This window comes from Bombus affinis, chromosome 13 (genome assembly GCF_024516045.1).
Source record: "Bombus affinis isolate iyBomAffi1 chromosome 13, iyBomAffi1.2, whole genome shotgun sequence".
In the NCBI taxonomy this organism is placed as follows: Eukaryota; Metazoa; Arthropoda; class Insecta; order Hymenoptera; family Apidae; genus Bombus; species Bombus affinis.
In genome coordinates, this window is record NC_066356.1 from 11,651,760 (window position 1) to 11,670,273 (window position 18,514).

The 18,514-nt window shown below is 35.4% G+C and overlaps 1 protein-coding gene and 1 long non-coding RNA gene across 5 annotated transcripts; one reads left to right on the plus strand and one right to left on the minus strand.

Annotated features, from left to right (window-relative positions):
• Positions 1-16: 16 nt before the first annotated feature.
• Positions 17-13,507, minus strand: LOC126923184 (ATP-binding cassette sub-family G member 4-like). 4 transcript variants are annotated; one of them, XM_050736418.1, is made up of 4 exons: positions 12,643-13,507; positions 11,291-11,782; positions 4,098-4,296; positions 17-3,085 (listed from the first exon to the last, which is right to left on the minus strand). In XM_050736418.1, the coding sequence occupies exon 4, from the start codon at positions 2,310-2,312 to the stop codon at positions 519-521; it is 1,794 nt and encodes a 597-aa protein (XP_050592375.1). In that variant the 5' UTR covers positions 2,313-3,085; positions 4,098-4,296; positions 11,291-11,782; positions 12,643-13,507; the 3' UTR covers positions 17-518. The 4 variants fall into 4 exon arrangements, with proteins under 4 accessions (XP_050592375.1, XP_050592376.1, XP_050592374.1 ...); XM_050736419.1 differs by lacking the exon at positions 11,291-11,782 and having other exon boundaries at positions 13,087-13,507; XM_050736417.1 differs by lacking the exon at positions 4,098-4,296.
• Positions 5,105-18,426, plus strand: LOC126923213 (uncharacterized). Its single transcript, XR_007713082.1, has 3 exons — positions 5,105-5,412; positions 15,344-15,489; positions 18,049-18,426. It is a non-coding gene; the product is annotated as an uncharacterized LOC126923213 (long non-coding RNA).
• Positions 18,427-18,514: the final 88 nt, after the last annotated feature.

Sequence of the window (18,514 nt, forward strand, 5' to 3'; positions counted from 1 at the left end):
CTGAGTTCTAGTGACCTTTCTTTCTTTTTCTCACCATTGAACTTCCGATGAACGTGCGTAATTCACTTACCGCTTAAATGTTATATGTTTATCCCTCATTGTCTTGTTGGTAAGGAGACTTAATGATTTCTACCGAGCAGAATTCCATTAACTTTCGACCTTTGTGTTTACGTCATGAAATAACTAAACGATCTTAGAATGAAAGGGATATGGAAGAAAAAACCAATCACTCGTACACTTTTAATATAAAACAAACGTCGTAGTGTAAATAGATATTACATCGTCGTTCAAGTTTTAATCGAGAAAAGAAACTCGAAAAGATATTGTTCGAATACATTCGTTCCTATTCGCACGATCACTCGACACCATTGTCTTGAATCACATGTCACGACATTCGCGATATTCTCGTAAAATTTCCAATGCCGAATCGTTAATACACACACGGTAATCGATGTTCAGATATATCGTCAAGTAGAATCAAAGTTTAAATTAATCATGGATTGAAATTAGACATCTTTTCATGCTCTGGCGAGTTTCCTCTTGAGAGAAAGATAGACGACGATTCTGCAGAGCAACCAGCCGCAGAACAACAGGAAGATATCGAGCCAATACTTGCCGTCCGTCATTGACAGGTCTGTCAGCAACGTGCTAGGCATGTTATAATGGCAGTAGATTTTCGGACAGGATAGCTTCTCACGATTGAAACCGTAGATCGCCTGAACTAACGCGTGCACCCCATATTTGATGTAGCTTAGGTAGCTACTATAGAACAAAATACGTGGCATATGGCTGAAATGAGCCAGGAAGCCCGACAGACTTAACATAGCACAAAGTATAATGGCACCTAGAAACGTTCCATTTATAGGATTCGTTAGAATGCCTATCAAAATACCAACGCTATCCGACATTAGCGTAACCATAATGGCCACCATTAAATACATAAGAAACCTGTTGACGTCCAAAGGCTGTCCACTCAGGAAATAAGAAGTACCAGAGTAGACGAAGGCGTACAATATCTGTATAGGCAAGTTGCATATAAACGAGGCCACGAAATACGTTCTTAGCTGGTACCAGTTATTGAATCTTTCCTTTTTCAACGTCATCATCTCCAAGGGAAACTTGAACACCGCTGGCATCATGCTCGTGTAGCTCAGATATATGCAACTGACCATGAAAAATCCAACGTTGCTAAGCGTCTTGCTTCCGTCATGACCAGCATCCATGTACAAGAGACCTAGCAACACGCCTACTGCGAAATGAGTGAATATCTTTAGGTAGGTGACCGTCCAGTCTCTGAACAGTTGGATCGTAAACCGTCTGATCAACACGAAAAACTTCTCGAATTCTGACGGTGGTTGGATCAGTACGCTGGTTTTCGTTGCGTTCGTACTATTGTTAACTTCTGTACTTTGGATCTGCGAGGTGTTCGATCGCCACGACTTCTCTCCATTGCTGGCTAGATGCGCCAACTGATCGTTGAAATCTCCGTATTCCTTGCTTATTATTTCGATCATATAGTCAGCTGGGTTGTGATACATGGGACAGTGAAGTCCGATACTGGAAAAATACGCGACCGTGTTCTTCGTAGTTCCTTCGTACATACATTTACCATCAGCTAGAAGATAGACGGTGTCGAACATCTCGTAGGTGGCCGCGCTAGGTTGATGAATCGTGCAGATGATAGTTCGACCGGCCTTGGCCAGGTTACGCAGCAATCTGATGCACTGATGAGAAGACAAAGAGTCAAGACCGGTCGTTGGTTCGTCGAGGAACATCACTGGTGGATTGTCCAGCAACTCTAACGCGATGCTAAGCCTCTTCTTCTGTCCGCCGCTCAATCGATTGCATCTAGTTTCCTTCGTTCTGCTCAGATCCAAATTATCCAACATCTCGTCGATCAGCATTTCCTTAGCCTTTAGGCTCAGACTGTTACCGATTTTTAAATTACTTGCCATCCACATGGTCTCCCACACGGTGAACAATGGCTGCAAATGATCGTCCTGTTGAATGTAACACGACTGCTTCTTATATTCTTTCCAACTTTGTTTTCCTTGATTCCCGATGTAGTTGATCTCTCCTGTCCACTTGCCTCTCTCGAATCCCGTCAGGATGTTCAACAAAGTTGATTTTCCAGCACCAGACAGTCCCATTATGGCCGACAATTCTCCGGACTTGAAGGTTCCACTAACCCCTTTCAGGATCTTCTTCAACGAACCGAAATAGCTATCCTTCACTTCGCAGGTGAGATTAGTAAACTGGATATCGATCGAGTCAGCTTTTGGCAAACTTAACAATATCACTCGCTGACACATGTTGACCCAATGATTTGCCTGATCGACTGAGAAATGATCGTGTTTTGCCGCTGAGCTTCTATGCCTCTTCTCTCCCGTTCTTCGGTCAAAGGAAGAGGTCACACATATCACGCGTTATCTACCCGCTTTTCGTCGGTCGATCTTCGAATAATTTTATAACGATCTTGTAAAATGAGGTTATCCGTTTGTTTCCAAGGAATACATCGATTCTTGCCACTTTCGGCGGTGAATTTTCACAACTATACTTTGCAGTTTCTTCAATTCGTTCGTAGAAAAGAGATAACTTTAACGAAAGCGTAATTCAGTTCAACCAGTTGTTCGACCTCAACGGTTCGTATTTCATATGTCACACTTCTCGAAAATATTCATCGATCTTCGCATAAACTTTTAGGTGCGGGCGTCAAATATACGTGCTTTTCAGTTTTATTCAAATACAAACAAACTTCAAAAATGAAAATTTCGATGAGATCATGGACTTTAATTCACTATAAAATAATATTTTATAATCCTGGATAATTGTGAAATTACAATTTTAAATCTCCCTAAGTTCATCGACTCTGCCAGTAATAATGGAAGAACAAAATGAATTCTGTGGTAATATATTATAACACACGACAAGAGTACAATTATCAACCGAAGCTTCGTAGAGTTAGTTGTTTAGCTTATCATTCAACTGCTGTCTGGTGAATAGTTCGCTGCGCTATTTCGCTATCCCTTCTCGTTGATCTTCTGTTCGTTTCACGTCGGTATATTTTGCATATTTTTTCTTGTATCTGTAACGAACATTAAATCTATTAGAATTATAATTACGAGGTTCACGCAAGTCACTGCAATAAACGGATAAAGAATTTTTTAACGTTAGATTTTCTGTTCGCTCAAGTGATCATTAATATATGCATTAGAAAAAGTCTACTACTAAAAGTCTATTATACAGTATAATATGTTGTGCAATTTATCGTGTGTTATGTATTTATGTAATTTTATATCACCCTATGTTACGAATTAAGCAGTTGATATATTTAAATATCGCCATGCCGATAGATCCAGTTATTCTTTCGCCATTCGCTTTTCTCTTCTGCACTATATTTGAACACTGTTACGTTGATAAATCTATCAGTTCTTCTGTCGTCTTTCTCTCGTTTGTGGCATACCATCGACGCGTTTGTTCTCGTCATTCTTGTTTCCCCTGAATAAACTATTATAATGTACGGATGATAATGTTTTCGAGTTTAACAAACCATTGGTTCGAAAGTTGCCCGTTTTTTAAATTTGGTACTCTCGGCGTACTGTATGGTTTACTGGAACGCGATAATCATCTAGACGGTATATTTTATTATTTGTTTAAGCAGATATCGTACTCAAAGCAGAATATCCGTTTTGTTATAAATCGATTTGTCTAATAATTTTTTTTCATAAAGAATACCGGTTCCTTACCGGCGCGATCGCCGGTTTATAATAATCCAATAGTACTTGTACTTTGCTATCTCTTAGATTACTCAGGCTTAAACAGCGTCTAGCTACTCTCAGGGTAGAGTGTAGATGTTGGTCGGGTTCGGTATTCGAAATTTTCAAATTCTCGCACACCTCTGGCTCATAGCATCGACACGACAAAGACCAACTATCTATGTAGCACGCGTAAGACAAATTTGTCATTTTTTTCGCGTAATAACTTTTGAATACTTACTTATAAAGTAAATACTTTCGGTAAGTATAAACGTAAATATTTGGCAAAAAGCGAACCCATCTTCAACGACCTAGATTTTGACGCATGTTGCAGACACTCACCCGAGTAACCTTCCGTAGTAAGTTTTAGCCGCTGCTCGTTATTTCGTAAAAAATAAGTTGAAAAATCATCGCAGCGCGATTCTATATATGTGAATCGGTGGAGATTCTTAAAGAAAAGTTCTTTTTATTGCAACGTATTTTGCTCGTCACGAGGAACAAGAATCTCAAAGGAACCATGGATCGCTGATCGCCTTATCGTCTGAAAAACAACGTTAAAATTTTAATAATACCTAACAAGGAGACCGATATGAGGAACAGGTCTACGTCCTTGGTTAAATCTCTCAACCATTGCACGTGGATTTTTGCAAGTTCGAATCCTGGCGTTTTGTCAATCGAGAATGCTACTTGACTTGAGAAACTGCTTTCATCCGGAAATAATACACGCTCCGAAATGTGTGGGACGTGTTGCAACTTACGTAAACATCCAACGGGAAAAATTTCGTCGAGTAGCATAATTGTTTGGTTGGAACCGCTCGAACGCGGCGAATTTTGTAAGAGTGTAAGCTTTCTTCTCGAATTAATCTATTCTCGCTCGACGACCTCTTTAAATACGATAAAAGCGATAAATACGAACAAAAGCGATAATTAAATCTGTTCTTCTTTACTTCGATTGACGCGGACCTGCTGGAATTGATCGACTCGTATTCAGACGTTGCAATTCTTACTTTGTTAATAGTTGTTAACGTAAAACATAACCGCTACAAATCGCGTTGTCACGAAATGATCTTTCATTATTGCCATATTCTGATATACTTTGCAAGCTGATCTGCAATTTCCTGTTGCTATGTAAATAATATGCTCATTAAAATAGCTTCCTCGATCTATGCGAATATAAATCTCTTTATGCATTCCGTACGTAATTCTGCTTATACGTAAATACATAGACATACGTGTGACTATGGACACGGACGCAACCGACTTAATAGTCATGTCCGTCTCTCGGTTTTTATTTCGAAGAAATACCACACGTGTTGCTCGCTCGCTCCACTTGCTCGTAAAAATCTAGTCCTACTAAACGCGTATCAATGTTCGCCACATGCGGGCGAAGGAAGCCCGATTTTCGGTCGAAAGCTTTGTCTTAAAAATTGCTCGCTCGTTCGCTCGCTCTCTTTTTCGCTCGCGTGTGTGTCCTTGATAACGTAGGCCAAAATCAAGGTCAAGTTCATTGGGGCTGGATTCCCCTTTTCTCAATATTTGTCGATATTTGATTCCGTACACGGATGCCAATTTTCTCCAGAGAATGATAAGAACATAGTTTCAACACTTGTGAAATGCAATTTCCTCCTTTACTACTGTTTGTTACTGCTACTACTAGGTATCGTTTCTATTCTAATTTTGACAGTTTGGTCTATCTTTGTACAAAGACAAGACGAAACCGTCGACGTCTTAAAACAAATCATAGATATACAATACAACGCCATTTAGTTCAATCTGCGAGTTCATATAACACGAATTCATTGATTTTTCCACTTTCTGTATTCTATATATTTCACTTATATAATCATATTCAGATAAATGCAAAAGTGATCAGCAGTTTATTCGATTAGGCGGTAATTAAAATTTTCTGGAATAAATAAATTTTTTACTATACACGACTTTGTATGAGCCAAACAACGTTCGATAAAAGTCAACCACAATTTGTCCCAATTCTCATTCGAGACAAATTTCATAAGTTACAAGCTACATACTATTAGTATTGGCAAATTCTCCTGCATAATATTAATAAACACAGGATATGTAAAATATGGCTAGTTGAATATTTCAGTCAAACTAAATAATTCGCCTCGTAATTAGTCAAATTTATTTATCAACCTTTTTAAAGCTATCTATGTTTGGAAACAGACTACACTTGACTTGTTATTAGCGTAATAAACGGTGCAATTATATAATGTAATATCGTGAACTCGTATTGGCAATTCGTTAGTCATTATTTTCTATCAGAATATAACTTTCAACGATTAAAAGGTAAGAGGTTCGTTCAGTGTTAATATCTTTGATAGTAATTGTTATAATTCAATAGCATTTGTATATTACTTTATTTCTAGAAGTTGTTTTATCGTGCACTTCATTAGTTCCTGTATAATTCCATCTCGCTGCTTCAAACGAGCTTACCATCGGATTATTCGAATCATTTTCTCGTCTTTGATGTCTTTTCTTCTTGGACATAAAAATCACGATAATTTTCCACCTTTTCATTGACTAATATTCAAGTTTAATGGTGTTACATGACACGGAAAGTTTAAGATTGAATTCTAAAATGCCGAAGCCTACCTTATTGTAATGAATCTTTACAGATTACATTTTACATTTTACATCTGATTATCCTGTTTGGCGTAAAATGACGGAACAAAAAGGAAATCTATAATTTGTAACCCGTGAATTCGCTAATATTATTAGCATTAGCAACTAATGTATCGTGCAAGCGTGTCCAGAACTCGCAATTGGAGATGTGACGCATGCTACTCGTGTACAGCGGGTCTTTAAAATAGATCATTTGTGGCGTTCACGTACTACATTCATGCATGAAAGATTTGTTGGATTTTACGTAATATCATTCAACCTCTCAGTTGCATAAACGTTTGATGATAATAAAGACCTTGTTACCTTATAGAGAAGGTGTTCAACTAAGATTTCGCAAGACCGTATAACGCATAAAATCAGTCATTAGAGGCACCACAGAATTTATTAAATTACCAGACCCGATATTCATCAGATGAATATAGAACAACACTATTATCTAACGCTAACAGGGAAAAAGAATATGAGGAAAATCAATGAGAATAATCATTATCGTAACTAAACATGACACAATTGTGACGAGCGTAAAATTAGTATCGACGTATCTTTAGCTTTTACATAAATTCGATCGATCCGACAATGTGATTTTTCGGTTACATAACAGTCTAATGACAAATGATTTTGTTTGGACGAGTTTTCATTTCGAAAAATTACATTCATTATCCGTTATGTGTAATTAATCAATAATCAATCATCGTTAAAAAAAAAAAAAATGCAAATCTCACGGTGGCAGTTAACTAAACAGCATTCCATTTGATTTTACGACCGTGATAATTCGGTGCAAGGAGTAAAAGAAAAAAGTTAATGAACTTAAGAAAAAGATTGATTAAAAACGATGGACAAAGAATAGGAAGAAATCATATATTTTGCTACGCGGATCATTTAATTTAGCTTATCTTGAAACGCACCGAATTTGTAGATTTTTCCAGTCAAACTTCAGATTTAGTTTCTCGTTGAGACATTGCCGGTTTGTTCGTGTCTTTTTCATTTTGCAAAGAAATATCATAAAATATCGTTGATCCGCGATAATCCCAAGGCAAGTAAAATGGCAGTTTGCCTTGAATTAAATAAATTCCGTTGAAATCGGAAATCTTATTTTCTTCTTATTTAAATAATTTTTATTGAACTGGCTAATCATGATGGAAGGCGGTATCTTAGCGGTTAAAAGATCAATTCATCGCAAATCAACATGAACTGTTATGGCATCGGTCAGCAACATTTTACACGCGATAGTTCATGTTTATTAATTGTTGTCTAAACGCAATAAACATACTACCGACTCTTTAATAGAATATTAATAAAAAAGAATATGTGAGTATAATATAATAGTGCATTATACTTTTTTGCAACTTTGCTGTAAGTCAAAATGTAAACTGTCTGCACATGTATATGTGTTTGAAAGTAACAAGAAACTCGTTTCACGTTTTTTTACAATTACTGTCTCCTATATAGATAGGTAATTGCCTATCCTAAGTCTCGTTTTAGTTCGATGTATCAGCATTCTTTGTACAAACAACATACGCAAATCTGACAAGTCTGTTGTTTCTTATACGTAACGACAATTGAATCTAGTATCATTCTATTACATAAAGCTTTGTTCGCTTTTATTCTATCTTCAAGGCAATGCGACCAGAAGCTATTATATCGCATAAAACAGATTCTAAATGCAAACGAACCTTTCAGTGGAGAGATAGTAAGATAGAAGTAAAATAATACAATTTTAGCTCTTCCTGTTTCTTTCTAATAATTAACGCTAATTGTAACACAATTGTAAATATTGCAACAATTCGGTTGTGCAACTTTTATGGAAGCCGATGATTCTAAAATAGACTTCGCGATTTGTGGTTACAGTTAGCGACCACATTCCCTCGTCAAACTATTTTTAGCTGTTCATTATATCTTTCGCGAATAAATTAAAATACACGTGATCTTTTTCTAAATTGAATATGGACACAAGAGGAAAAACTTTGGACTTGAAAAATATTAAACGTTAAATCTTTGTTTCGATTAAAGAAGTATTCTACTTCATATATATATATACGTAGGATTGATAATTCTTATAAATCTGTGTGACGAGTTCTTTTTGATTTTTGACTGTGATCGTGACTTCTGAATCATCATTATATCATGAGTCATCTACTGCTCGTGTGGAATACACGAGCAAATTCTGCAGGAGTTTCATTTACCTTTGTCATTAGTGACGATCTATCGCTTCATTGCGTTGTGAAACAACTATATCGCTATTTTAAATATCGACTCTAACACATTCGACATCACGGTAAATTGAATTAGGATAGCTTCGTCCGCACTTTCGGCTGCACGGAATTCATCTCTGAAGAAAATGAAGAAATTAGAATTTTTGAAAAAATTATCATACAACTACTTAATAAACGAGAAATACAGGTACACCTCGCCGACAAAGTGAGAGAACGAGCAAGAAGTCCGCAAAAACGTAAATAGATATTTTGGTCGAACGAATAGTGACGTCGTTTAGTAAAAATCCAATAAAATATGCATTAATGATTTTGAGTTCTAGTATAAGAGATCCTAACGTGTTATACGATACTCGGCCGATCACTTTTTGATTTGCCGCCATCTCGAGCCTCTCGCTTGCTTCTCCGTGTTTCTTCTTGTTCCGTTTGAAAAAAAAATCGAGTCGAAATTATAACTGAAGGAAACAACGTGTAAATATTAACATTATTTAATCATATACTATTTTAATCCTTCTTAAATTTCAGTATACTTTTATTTTAAACAAAAACTGTCTCAATAAATAATTTTTCTACTCAAGCACGACAGATACATACATACATACATACATACAGCGAGGCCAATAAATATTACGAATTCTGCTATGTCTAGATCAAATGTGATACTTAATGTAAATCGAATACCTTCGTCTGCTTTTATTTTCTGGCTAATCTATTACAAACGTCTTATTTCACCGGTATCATATACCATGGCCTTATACTCTTATTAATACGACTCTTATTAATATATATTTGCACACCCCCGACTAGTAGATATTCCAATACTTATGGTCTTATGGTCATATGTAGATTCACTTACTTCGCAGCTTAGAATTAAATCTCAATTAATAATTCAACATCCTGTTTTCCTACGTCGTCGTTAATATTTTCTAATACCTATGCATAAATTATTATCGTAATCGCTATGCAAATCGGCCACAAATCGTACAATTATTAAAGCGTAATTTATTTAATATCGATTATGGCTTGCATTTGTATTATAGATTATAGGAGGTCAGCTAAGAAGTAACTATAGAAATTATCTTATTACTTACCTATTGCTAATGAAATATAAATTTTATACCGAAGATAAATTGCCGATCAATCTTTGTTACAAATAAGCTGTATCTACCTCATGCGTTTTAATATCAATTTCCTGGTAACATTAGAAGAATTGCAAATGTTAATATATTTTTTGTACCGTTTTTACGTTCCCCGCTTTCGTTCCCCTTTATCTTAGAATTTAACGATGTGGACAGGAGTATTTTTTAATAACGTTCTCTGTATAAAAAGAATTATTTCACAATTATTTATGGGAAGATTTTTTCTTTACGAGTCGCGTAAATAAGTAATTTAAGAAAACATAAATAATTCATTGAAACTTGGACGGAAGAACGTTCCGTTTCAAATGAAGAAATACATATTTTACTTCCGATATACTACCGTGTATATTTTTAGAGCTTCTTTACTTCTCTACTTTTTGCATATCTATAAATACTTGTTAGAAATGCAAAAATATTTCTAACTTACTTATAAAACTCTTTAGATAGAAATTATCGTATCCAGATTTCTTTGTTGTATCAAAATTAAGTTTTTAGTATAATATCTAGAAAAAAAGAAGAAAAGACATGCGTATCAGGTTTTAAAAGTTAATTTAATCGGGCTAAGATACACACGTATTACTAAATTTAGCTGTGGTGACGATAAAGGGTATCACGTGTATTTTGTAAAGAAACGTGTATCTATTTGGATCTGTATATCGAATATTTGACGTAGTGACGTCATAAGAAGTATGCATACCTTAGTTTTGTGCTGATATATATTCCTTCAATAAATACACATACATACGTGGAATATCGACTTTGTTGAAAATCACGAAACATTTCAAGATTAATTATTTTATAACAGTTCGTGCGATAAACACGTAATTAATACATGCTATAATATATTACCAGAGTGCACAGTTAATGTAATAAATTAGCCTTTTTAACGCTATTATTCGTACTGAGGTCAGGATCGATCCTATTAATTCCAATTGACTTCTATTTGACGCTGATCTTTACATACTCGTACTGTACTAGTACTATGAAATATTTTATCGTAGAATTACCGAATTGTACGATAGAAGCGAAATCTATTTCACACAACTGATTCTAGACTTTGGTTTTAACACAAACTTTTCAAATTTAACCGCTAAATCAATGGAAATTTGTTGTTTCGCGTAACTAGCTGCGAATTTTCGTACCATCGCAAACTCCTAAGTCTTCGTCAAATATGAATTAGCTTTATCCGACATCCTGTTTGACATCTCGTAGACACTTTCGTATCTACATATGATACGTATACTACGGTACATTGTTTTACAGCTACGATCAGAAAACCGGTTAGTTCGATTAATACATATCTGGGTGAAGGTATTGATCATTTTTTTCCGATTAATACCATTCAGACATGTTTAACAGCCTCCGGTCAATAATTACTTCTAATTACACTCATTGATCTTTCCACCTTAGCTACTCTTACAAATCTTAACTTCTGTGGCTAACAAAATCAACTCTTTCACATCGAGTCACAGGTTCGAGTTGCAGGAAACTTTACCAAACTTTTCCAAACATAGTCAAACGTCATGATCGATCGATCACTCACCGAAAGCAAACTCGAATATTATCGTCGTCGGATATCTTCCAGATATCGAGAGCTCGTTGCAGGAATTTCACTCAAACTTCTCTGGAACGATCTTCGAGAGTAAATTCTTCTTTGAAACGATTTTCGATCCGGATAATCGCGTGTCGATCCAATGGTCGAGTCGGAAAACTTATTCTTGCACCAGCTCGAAGAGTTCACTCGCGGCACCAGTTCGAGGACATCGCGCGAGCGAGAATGCGAATCGCTGGCGTACGCTCGCAGGAATCGCGTTAAAATACGCCCCGCTCGCTATTCGCCCTTCTAACACGTTTCTCTGGTTGCTTCCACGATCCATCGGTCCGCGGAACCAGTCGAGACGTGCATCGAGCTTCTCCGACTTGTCGGGCCTCTTCTTCCTTCCATTTCTCTGTTTTCTTCGATACTCTCCAATGGTATACATAGCGATCCATTTGTTTCACATTGAAAACTCATTCTCTGACATCCTCCGTGTCTCTGGGCAATTTTAATAGGGTTAGGATATTCAAACACTTATAGATATGTGTATTTGACGAACGTATTATATGCAATTATCACCAAATATTTTGAATTATTTTGAAATTTCATTAGCACCGTTACGAAGACTCGATTATCGCGGTCATATTAAATCCTATTAAATGCATATCTTGCAGAGATCACAAAAGCGTTTAAACGCGGAAAGCTTTCTGGCAAAAGGAAGACGAAATTGTAAATTGATTAAATTTCAAAGTATCTTGACTATTTTCCGGCTATTTAAGCTTATCGTCGATGTCCGTTCTTTCCTTAAGAAATTTCTTAAATCGAACAAGCATATATATCGTAATTGTTATTGATGGACATAACTTTATTCGTTCTAATTTCATTCCGAGAGTTTTCTTAACCCTTTCCCTTGTGATATCCTTTCAAATACAGTGACAAGTTTTACGCGCCAAACGTGTAAACACGAGTCAAGGTCGTGATACATTTTGCGACTCAGAAATAAGAAATTTCAACGAGGCTCGCGATATATTTTACGAACCAAACTGTTGTAAATGCAAAACGAGCGACCTTGGAACCGAATGCGCCATTTCGCGAATTGAGCCGTAAGATTAATGATTAATGCATTAAAAGTCTTCTTTTCTTTTGAACAAGAGAAAAATTGAGTGGAAAGATCAAGAGCCAGACCGGGGTCAAAGAATTTTGATTTTTCTATATCTACAAGATAAGTGAAACGTGCATAATAATTTGATTGTTTCAGTTGAGAAAGTTGTGCAATTGACAATCGAAACGTATTTCTGTTTTGAAAGAAATGATTTTCGAAATTACGCGTATATACGCGTATATTTTTTAACACTTACCAGATGATTCTTAACGCTGATAAAACATGGAAGAAACCATGGATTCTATAATTTTCATAGAAATCTTCTATATGTTTGCTATTCCGAAATTTATTGAGACCATCTTGTATTTCGTGGTATTCATTATACATACGTTTAAGACTATCCCAATATCTTAGAAGAGTTTCGTATAACACAGAGAATATATTTATAAAAGGTTTCTATAGTAAACATGAAAATGTATTTATGAGTAGCTGTAGGAAGCGAGCGATAGATGTATTCAACGACGGGATGCATGTAGCTTGGAAATGCTTGATCTCTGGTGGTTATACAAAGTAGGAAACATCTCGACGATTTCGATGCCATAATCATATGTATGTCGTATGTATTCCGTAACCATTCGTTTAAACATCTCTTCCTCTAGAAACATTTTTGCACTATTTTCTTTTTTGTTACGTTTCTTACCAATCGAGGATCAGAATAAAACGCAACGTGATGAACGGCGAGACGCGTTGGTTGATTAAAGAAATGACGAGACAAGTCGATTTCGTCAAATGTATTTACAAGTATTTTTAAATGTAGAACACAGAGTTAATCGTAAGCGTTGCCCGCTAGACCGATTCGCTATACTTATTTCTTCGACTGATAATCTCTACGACTGTCTCGAGAGCATGGTCGTCTATTTATATTGATGGGGGAGGAGAGGGGTACTGGAAGGTTTGAACTTCACTCCGGTTGACGATTGCATCGATACTGCTTCGTCCAGAGTTTTGTTTATTACATTTTGTGCGTCGTAACTGTGTTAATCCTCTGTGGCAAAACAGCTACACGAGGCATCCTCGAATCGAAACGTCCTACGAGGCGTGTGCCACTACAGCGATATTCGATAGATCGATCGATTCATGGAAAATTATTTCGCATCTAATGGCAGCCAGACATGAATCTAATCCAACCTATAAGTCGTTCGTTTCTTCTTTGTTATATATGCAATAAAAAAAATTCGTTGTCCGATCGAGATGGAGAGTTACGCGTACAGGAAAAACTTACTGAGATTTCGTTCTGACGTTCTTGACATTGATACGAGCCATACTTAGAACGAAGTCATTTTTTAAACCCGTAAATGTTGTTGCCGCGAGAAATTAATCGTTTACTTATGTTTACCGTCAGGCAGGAAATCTATCATTAAGTTTACCAGTTTGTACGAATGCCATTATATTAGCTGATCGGTTGGATCAACATTTTATCGTTAATTGCTATAATGTTGGCTGTAACATGAACTTTGTTATAGTATTTGTTATAGTATCGTTACAACTATGTAACTTCTTTACAATACATACATCTAATATACACGTGACAGTATCGATACATAATGTCAGAATACGAGACGCGTTCGAGTTGCATTTTTTATATATTTTCAAACGCTTCTGCGCATTCGCACTCCTAAGATAACCGTTGATTTATTGTGCTTGCAAAATCAAGATATTACTCTATTTCGATCAAGTTGAGCGAATAGACATCGACCAAACTTTAGATACTCTACTGTCGCTCTTTTGTGTGATTTATCAATTACAGTGTCGTTATTATTGCATTTATTATAACATTTACGTACTATTAGTATCGCCCATTTTCCGGTGAAAAATTGATTTTACGAAAAGAATGTAAAACTTGATAAAAAAAATATTTTTTGTAGATAGGAAGCGAACAAGGATTTACTCGATGCATGAAAATTATTTCTCCTACAGGATGCATAATATATCACGAATAATTTATTGTCGTAAAGATGCAATAATCTTTCCGAACCGGTTCTATGTTTTAATTTATCCAAGGTCTCTGGATTCGAAAACAAATTAAATTCCACAATTTTCATTTTATCGAGCAAGATCTTTCGAGCTAAGATTAAACCGTAATATTAGCAAACAAATGTGCATTTTATTTAAGTTTGACGTTTTTCCATCATGGTTGTAGACGTGTTAGCGACGATTGTGTATATAAATATCCATAAAGATCAATAGGTATTCTTTTCTTAAAATAAAATGCTGAAAATTTTCAGAATTGTATATATTAAGAAATAAATATTTTATTTAAATGAATGTAAATGTTATAGGCGATAATCGCATCGTAAATAGAAACATTTGTTTCCATATTAATACCGCGTTAATATGAAATGTATATTCCTTTAACGAATTATTCACAATAACGTGCAATGCAAAAATTACCGTGACCGATTTCATTTGGACATTGCGTGAAATTTTCTGCCGCTAGATCGTCTTCTAATATTATTAATTCTTCTTGTATAAATCTTAAATTCAAAATGAACAAAATCTTTAACTTATTATACCGCTGTGGAACGAAACATTTATAAATCTCTGTAATAAGCGTTCAAGCGTGTTAATTCAAAATATATCAGGAAACTTGTATTTGTTCATGCGCTCGCCAATGGTTGAAATTAATAAAAGATTTCTCCAACAACTTATTACGAGAGATAATATTTTTCCTTTGCGAAATAGCCATAACTTAGAATCGATCGCGTTTATCTTTATTAAGTAAAAAGATAATCAACAAATCAAGTTACATAGAGATTCTAAATATACAACACATTCCGATCGACATACGACAAGGACAATTAAATAAATTATCAACTCATCTGTGCGTCATTCAGGATCAATATCTAAATCACTTTCACGATAAAGTTGGAATGTACTCCTGTATTCTTTTTTATTAGCGAAACCAGTTCCGTGGATGTTTGTTTCTTCGCTCCACGACCCTGAACTCGACCACGATTGCAACGAACTTGCCCAGACCTAACGTTAAGGATCGCACAAGTATAAATACTTCAAATATGTATGAGGTCGTAGGTGAATACATCAGGTGAATACATAATTTTTTACCTTTTGCCGTATTTTTCCTCGTGTGTCCACGTCTGTTCGTAAGTGTTACACTACGATACATCCTGTTATTACATAATATTGTGTAAAATGTGATAATTGCTTCAACATAACTATGAATCAAGTAATAAAATGTCGCATTCGTGTAAGATATAATTACTAGATTATCTCATATTTTTATCGAAGATGAAGATGGAAGAAAAAGTCTTGAGTAAAAATATAACTAATTTCTTTCAATTTCTATTCTTATTCTTTCATTTTTTTTTTTCTTTTAGCAGGGACCACCTTCAAAATGTTCGAATCGATAGATGTTTTCATAATCTACAAGTTCTTAAGTTTTGCATTTTATCGTAATGTTGGAACGTCTATATATTCCCGTGACTTGTTACGGATAGATGTACGTATTACGTAATACTATGTCACTCGGTTTATACGCGCGTATCAAGATTACAATTAAGGCAATTATGTTTCGCGTGTTACGTAACCTAGCACAAACGATTCTTTTTATTATGACTCCAACTCTAAAAGTCTGCTACAATTTTAATATCGATTTTCCGCGATAAACAAATAATTAAACGATGTTCGAATCCCTACAAACTTTTACAAGGAAACATTACAAGAATAGAATTTTGTTCATTCTTTCCCGCTACGTTGTAAAAATCTCTTCAGGTAGAAATATAATCTTCCTCTAGCTCGAATTAATTTCCCCGCGTTATTTTACCTCTGTAACTCGAATTCAAAGAAACTGCGCCTTTACAGACCAAGTTTACCTATATGTCTATAAATTGTCGTTGTCAATTTGTCGTGTTTTTTGTCGCGCCTTTTCTCTTCCGGTGTAAATTGATCGTTTTTTGTCGATCGTGTCAAAAGCGTATATGCATAATTTCTACCGCTTGATTTGTTACGCGTCTCTACGCCTTTGCGAATATAAGTCAAATACAAGTCAAGATATAATTCGAATGTAAATCGAAAAACCTAACGCGTTTAAAAAGCATTTGTATGTCGAATGTTCGCTCGTTAAATCCCTTTTACTCGAAAACCTTGACACAAGTCGGTACTTTCATAAGTCGAAGGTTTCTACTCTTCCCATGAGATTCGAGTTACCGAGGCTTTACCTTATTTTATATATTATTTTGTTAAATATGAAAGCATAAATATCTAGATATATTTAACGAACTGTTTCACATAAATTTAATCTGCAATTGAACGGTTATAAATAGTTTTTCATACGAGTTTAAAGATCATTTGCCGATCGTCGAACTTCTATATCTTAATCTTGCTCTTACTTTCAAAGTGTTTTAATGGTTCAAGACTTTTTACTCTTTTGTATTTCGCTCAAACTTGATATACTTTTTAAGACGAAAGAATTACGATTACGTTTAAAATAGCTGAAAGCAGTGGTTCTCAAGTTATTTACGCGAAATTTGTGAAGCGTAGAATACTTTGTAATATTTGAACTGGAAATGGATTAGTTGGTAGATGCTATCCTTAATTGTTCGCAATATATGAATTTAAATTATCTGGCAGTTAAGTAATTCTGTTTACGTATAAATTGGTTACGTGATGGATACATGATAAGGCCCACGTCTTAAATTGTAAGTTTCAGAAAAAGCAATTGCAGCGTATTTGTAATTATCGTCGTTGATTATTCTAAAATGTGTATCTCGATATGTATAAAAGTGCATAAATTAGTTACACAATACATAATTAGAAATGTATCGAGGTTAACTGCGTCACATAGAACATTCGCTCGATCGACGTTTTATTTCTAAACGATATAAGAGCAAAAATTCCATGTGTGAGCAATTGAAGAATAAATTAATTAATCTCGTAAAATGACGAATTTTAGAGCAAATCGTAGATCTTGGTTAAGTCGAAAAATCGAACCAAATCTTCACGATTTTGGCTCCCGGGAATTCCTGGAAATTTGGTCTGATTTCGTATCAGGAGAACACGATGAAACAGGAGGTGGCGCGATTCCAGCAATTCTTGGAATTTATCGGAGCCGAAATCGTGATAATTTGGTCCGATTTCGCGATTTTGTGTCGGCAGAACATGTTGCGACAGGAGGTGGCAATTTTTCTGAGTTTTTCACGTTTTACTTATTCTAATTCATGATACGATAATGATAATGATGGGGTAATGGTAAGATGGTGTATAGAATTAGGGAGAAACGATAATTCATTCGAATTCCCTTTAAATAACCTATATATACTGATTGAATTTGAGAAATTATGCAATAATCTTTACGATTAAAGTTAGTTTTACAGTTATACGTACACTCAACCTGCTGTATTACGCAGAACATAAACGTATTAATAAATGTAATCCTGTTCCAACTTACATAATTCGTACGTGTCGGTCATACTTATTTGTAGAATGTATTTATCGCAGAAGTATTTCCATAAAATGTAATGCTATTAATAATAGTCGCGTTTCTTGCAATATTTATGGTAATCGGTATACCACTAGTTAAAATATAAATATCATTATCGATTTTAAACATCCGCAATATGAACAATTGGAGATGATCTTCTTGCAGATCCTCCTTCTACGGCACTGCCGTCCGTTTATGTGACACCGTATCGTCGTCAGTACGGACAGCATTAGACAGAGACATTGATATTGCACAGAGCAAATGTACGGCATTATAAAGAGGCAGCGATATTTTGGGAAAAGCATGGAATATGTAAATGGCATTAGAAAGTGGTGGCGATTTTGCGCGAATGGGACGGACGTCCGACTATTATATTTGCTTTTCTTCCTCTATGTTGGCGCGAATGTCAAGGATGTCAAGGATTTCAAGGACCGATGGAAGACGCTGCTAAGGATAAATGAGAAGGGTTCGGATTAGAAAACCGATGTATTCTACATTACGTTATTGGGCATAAATATTTCTTATTCTCGCTATTATAATTGATATACGTTTGCCTATTTATTATATTATATGTAAGGAGCTGCAGTCTCATTCGCTACGCACTAACTAATTTTAATATCGCACAATAATA

Excerpts from the sequence above, each read along its gene's own strand:
- LOC126923184 (XM_050736419.1), bottom strand. The coding sequence starts at position 2,312 with ATGTGTCAGCGAGTGATATTGTTAAGTTTGCCAAAAGCTGACTCGATC.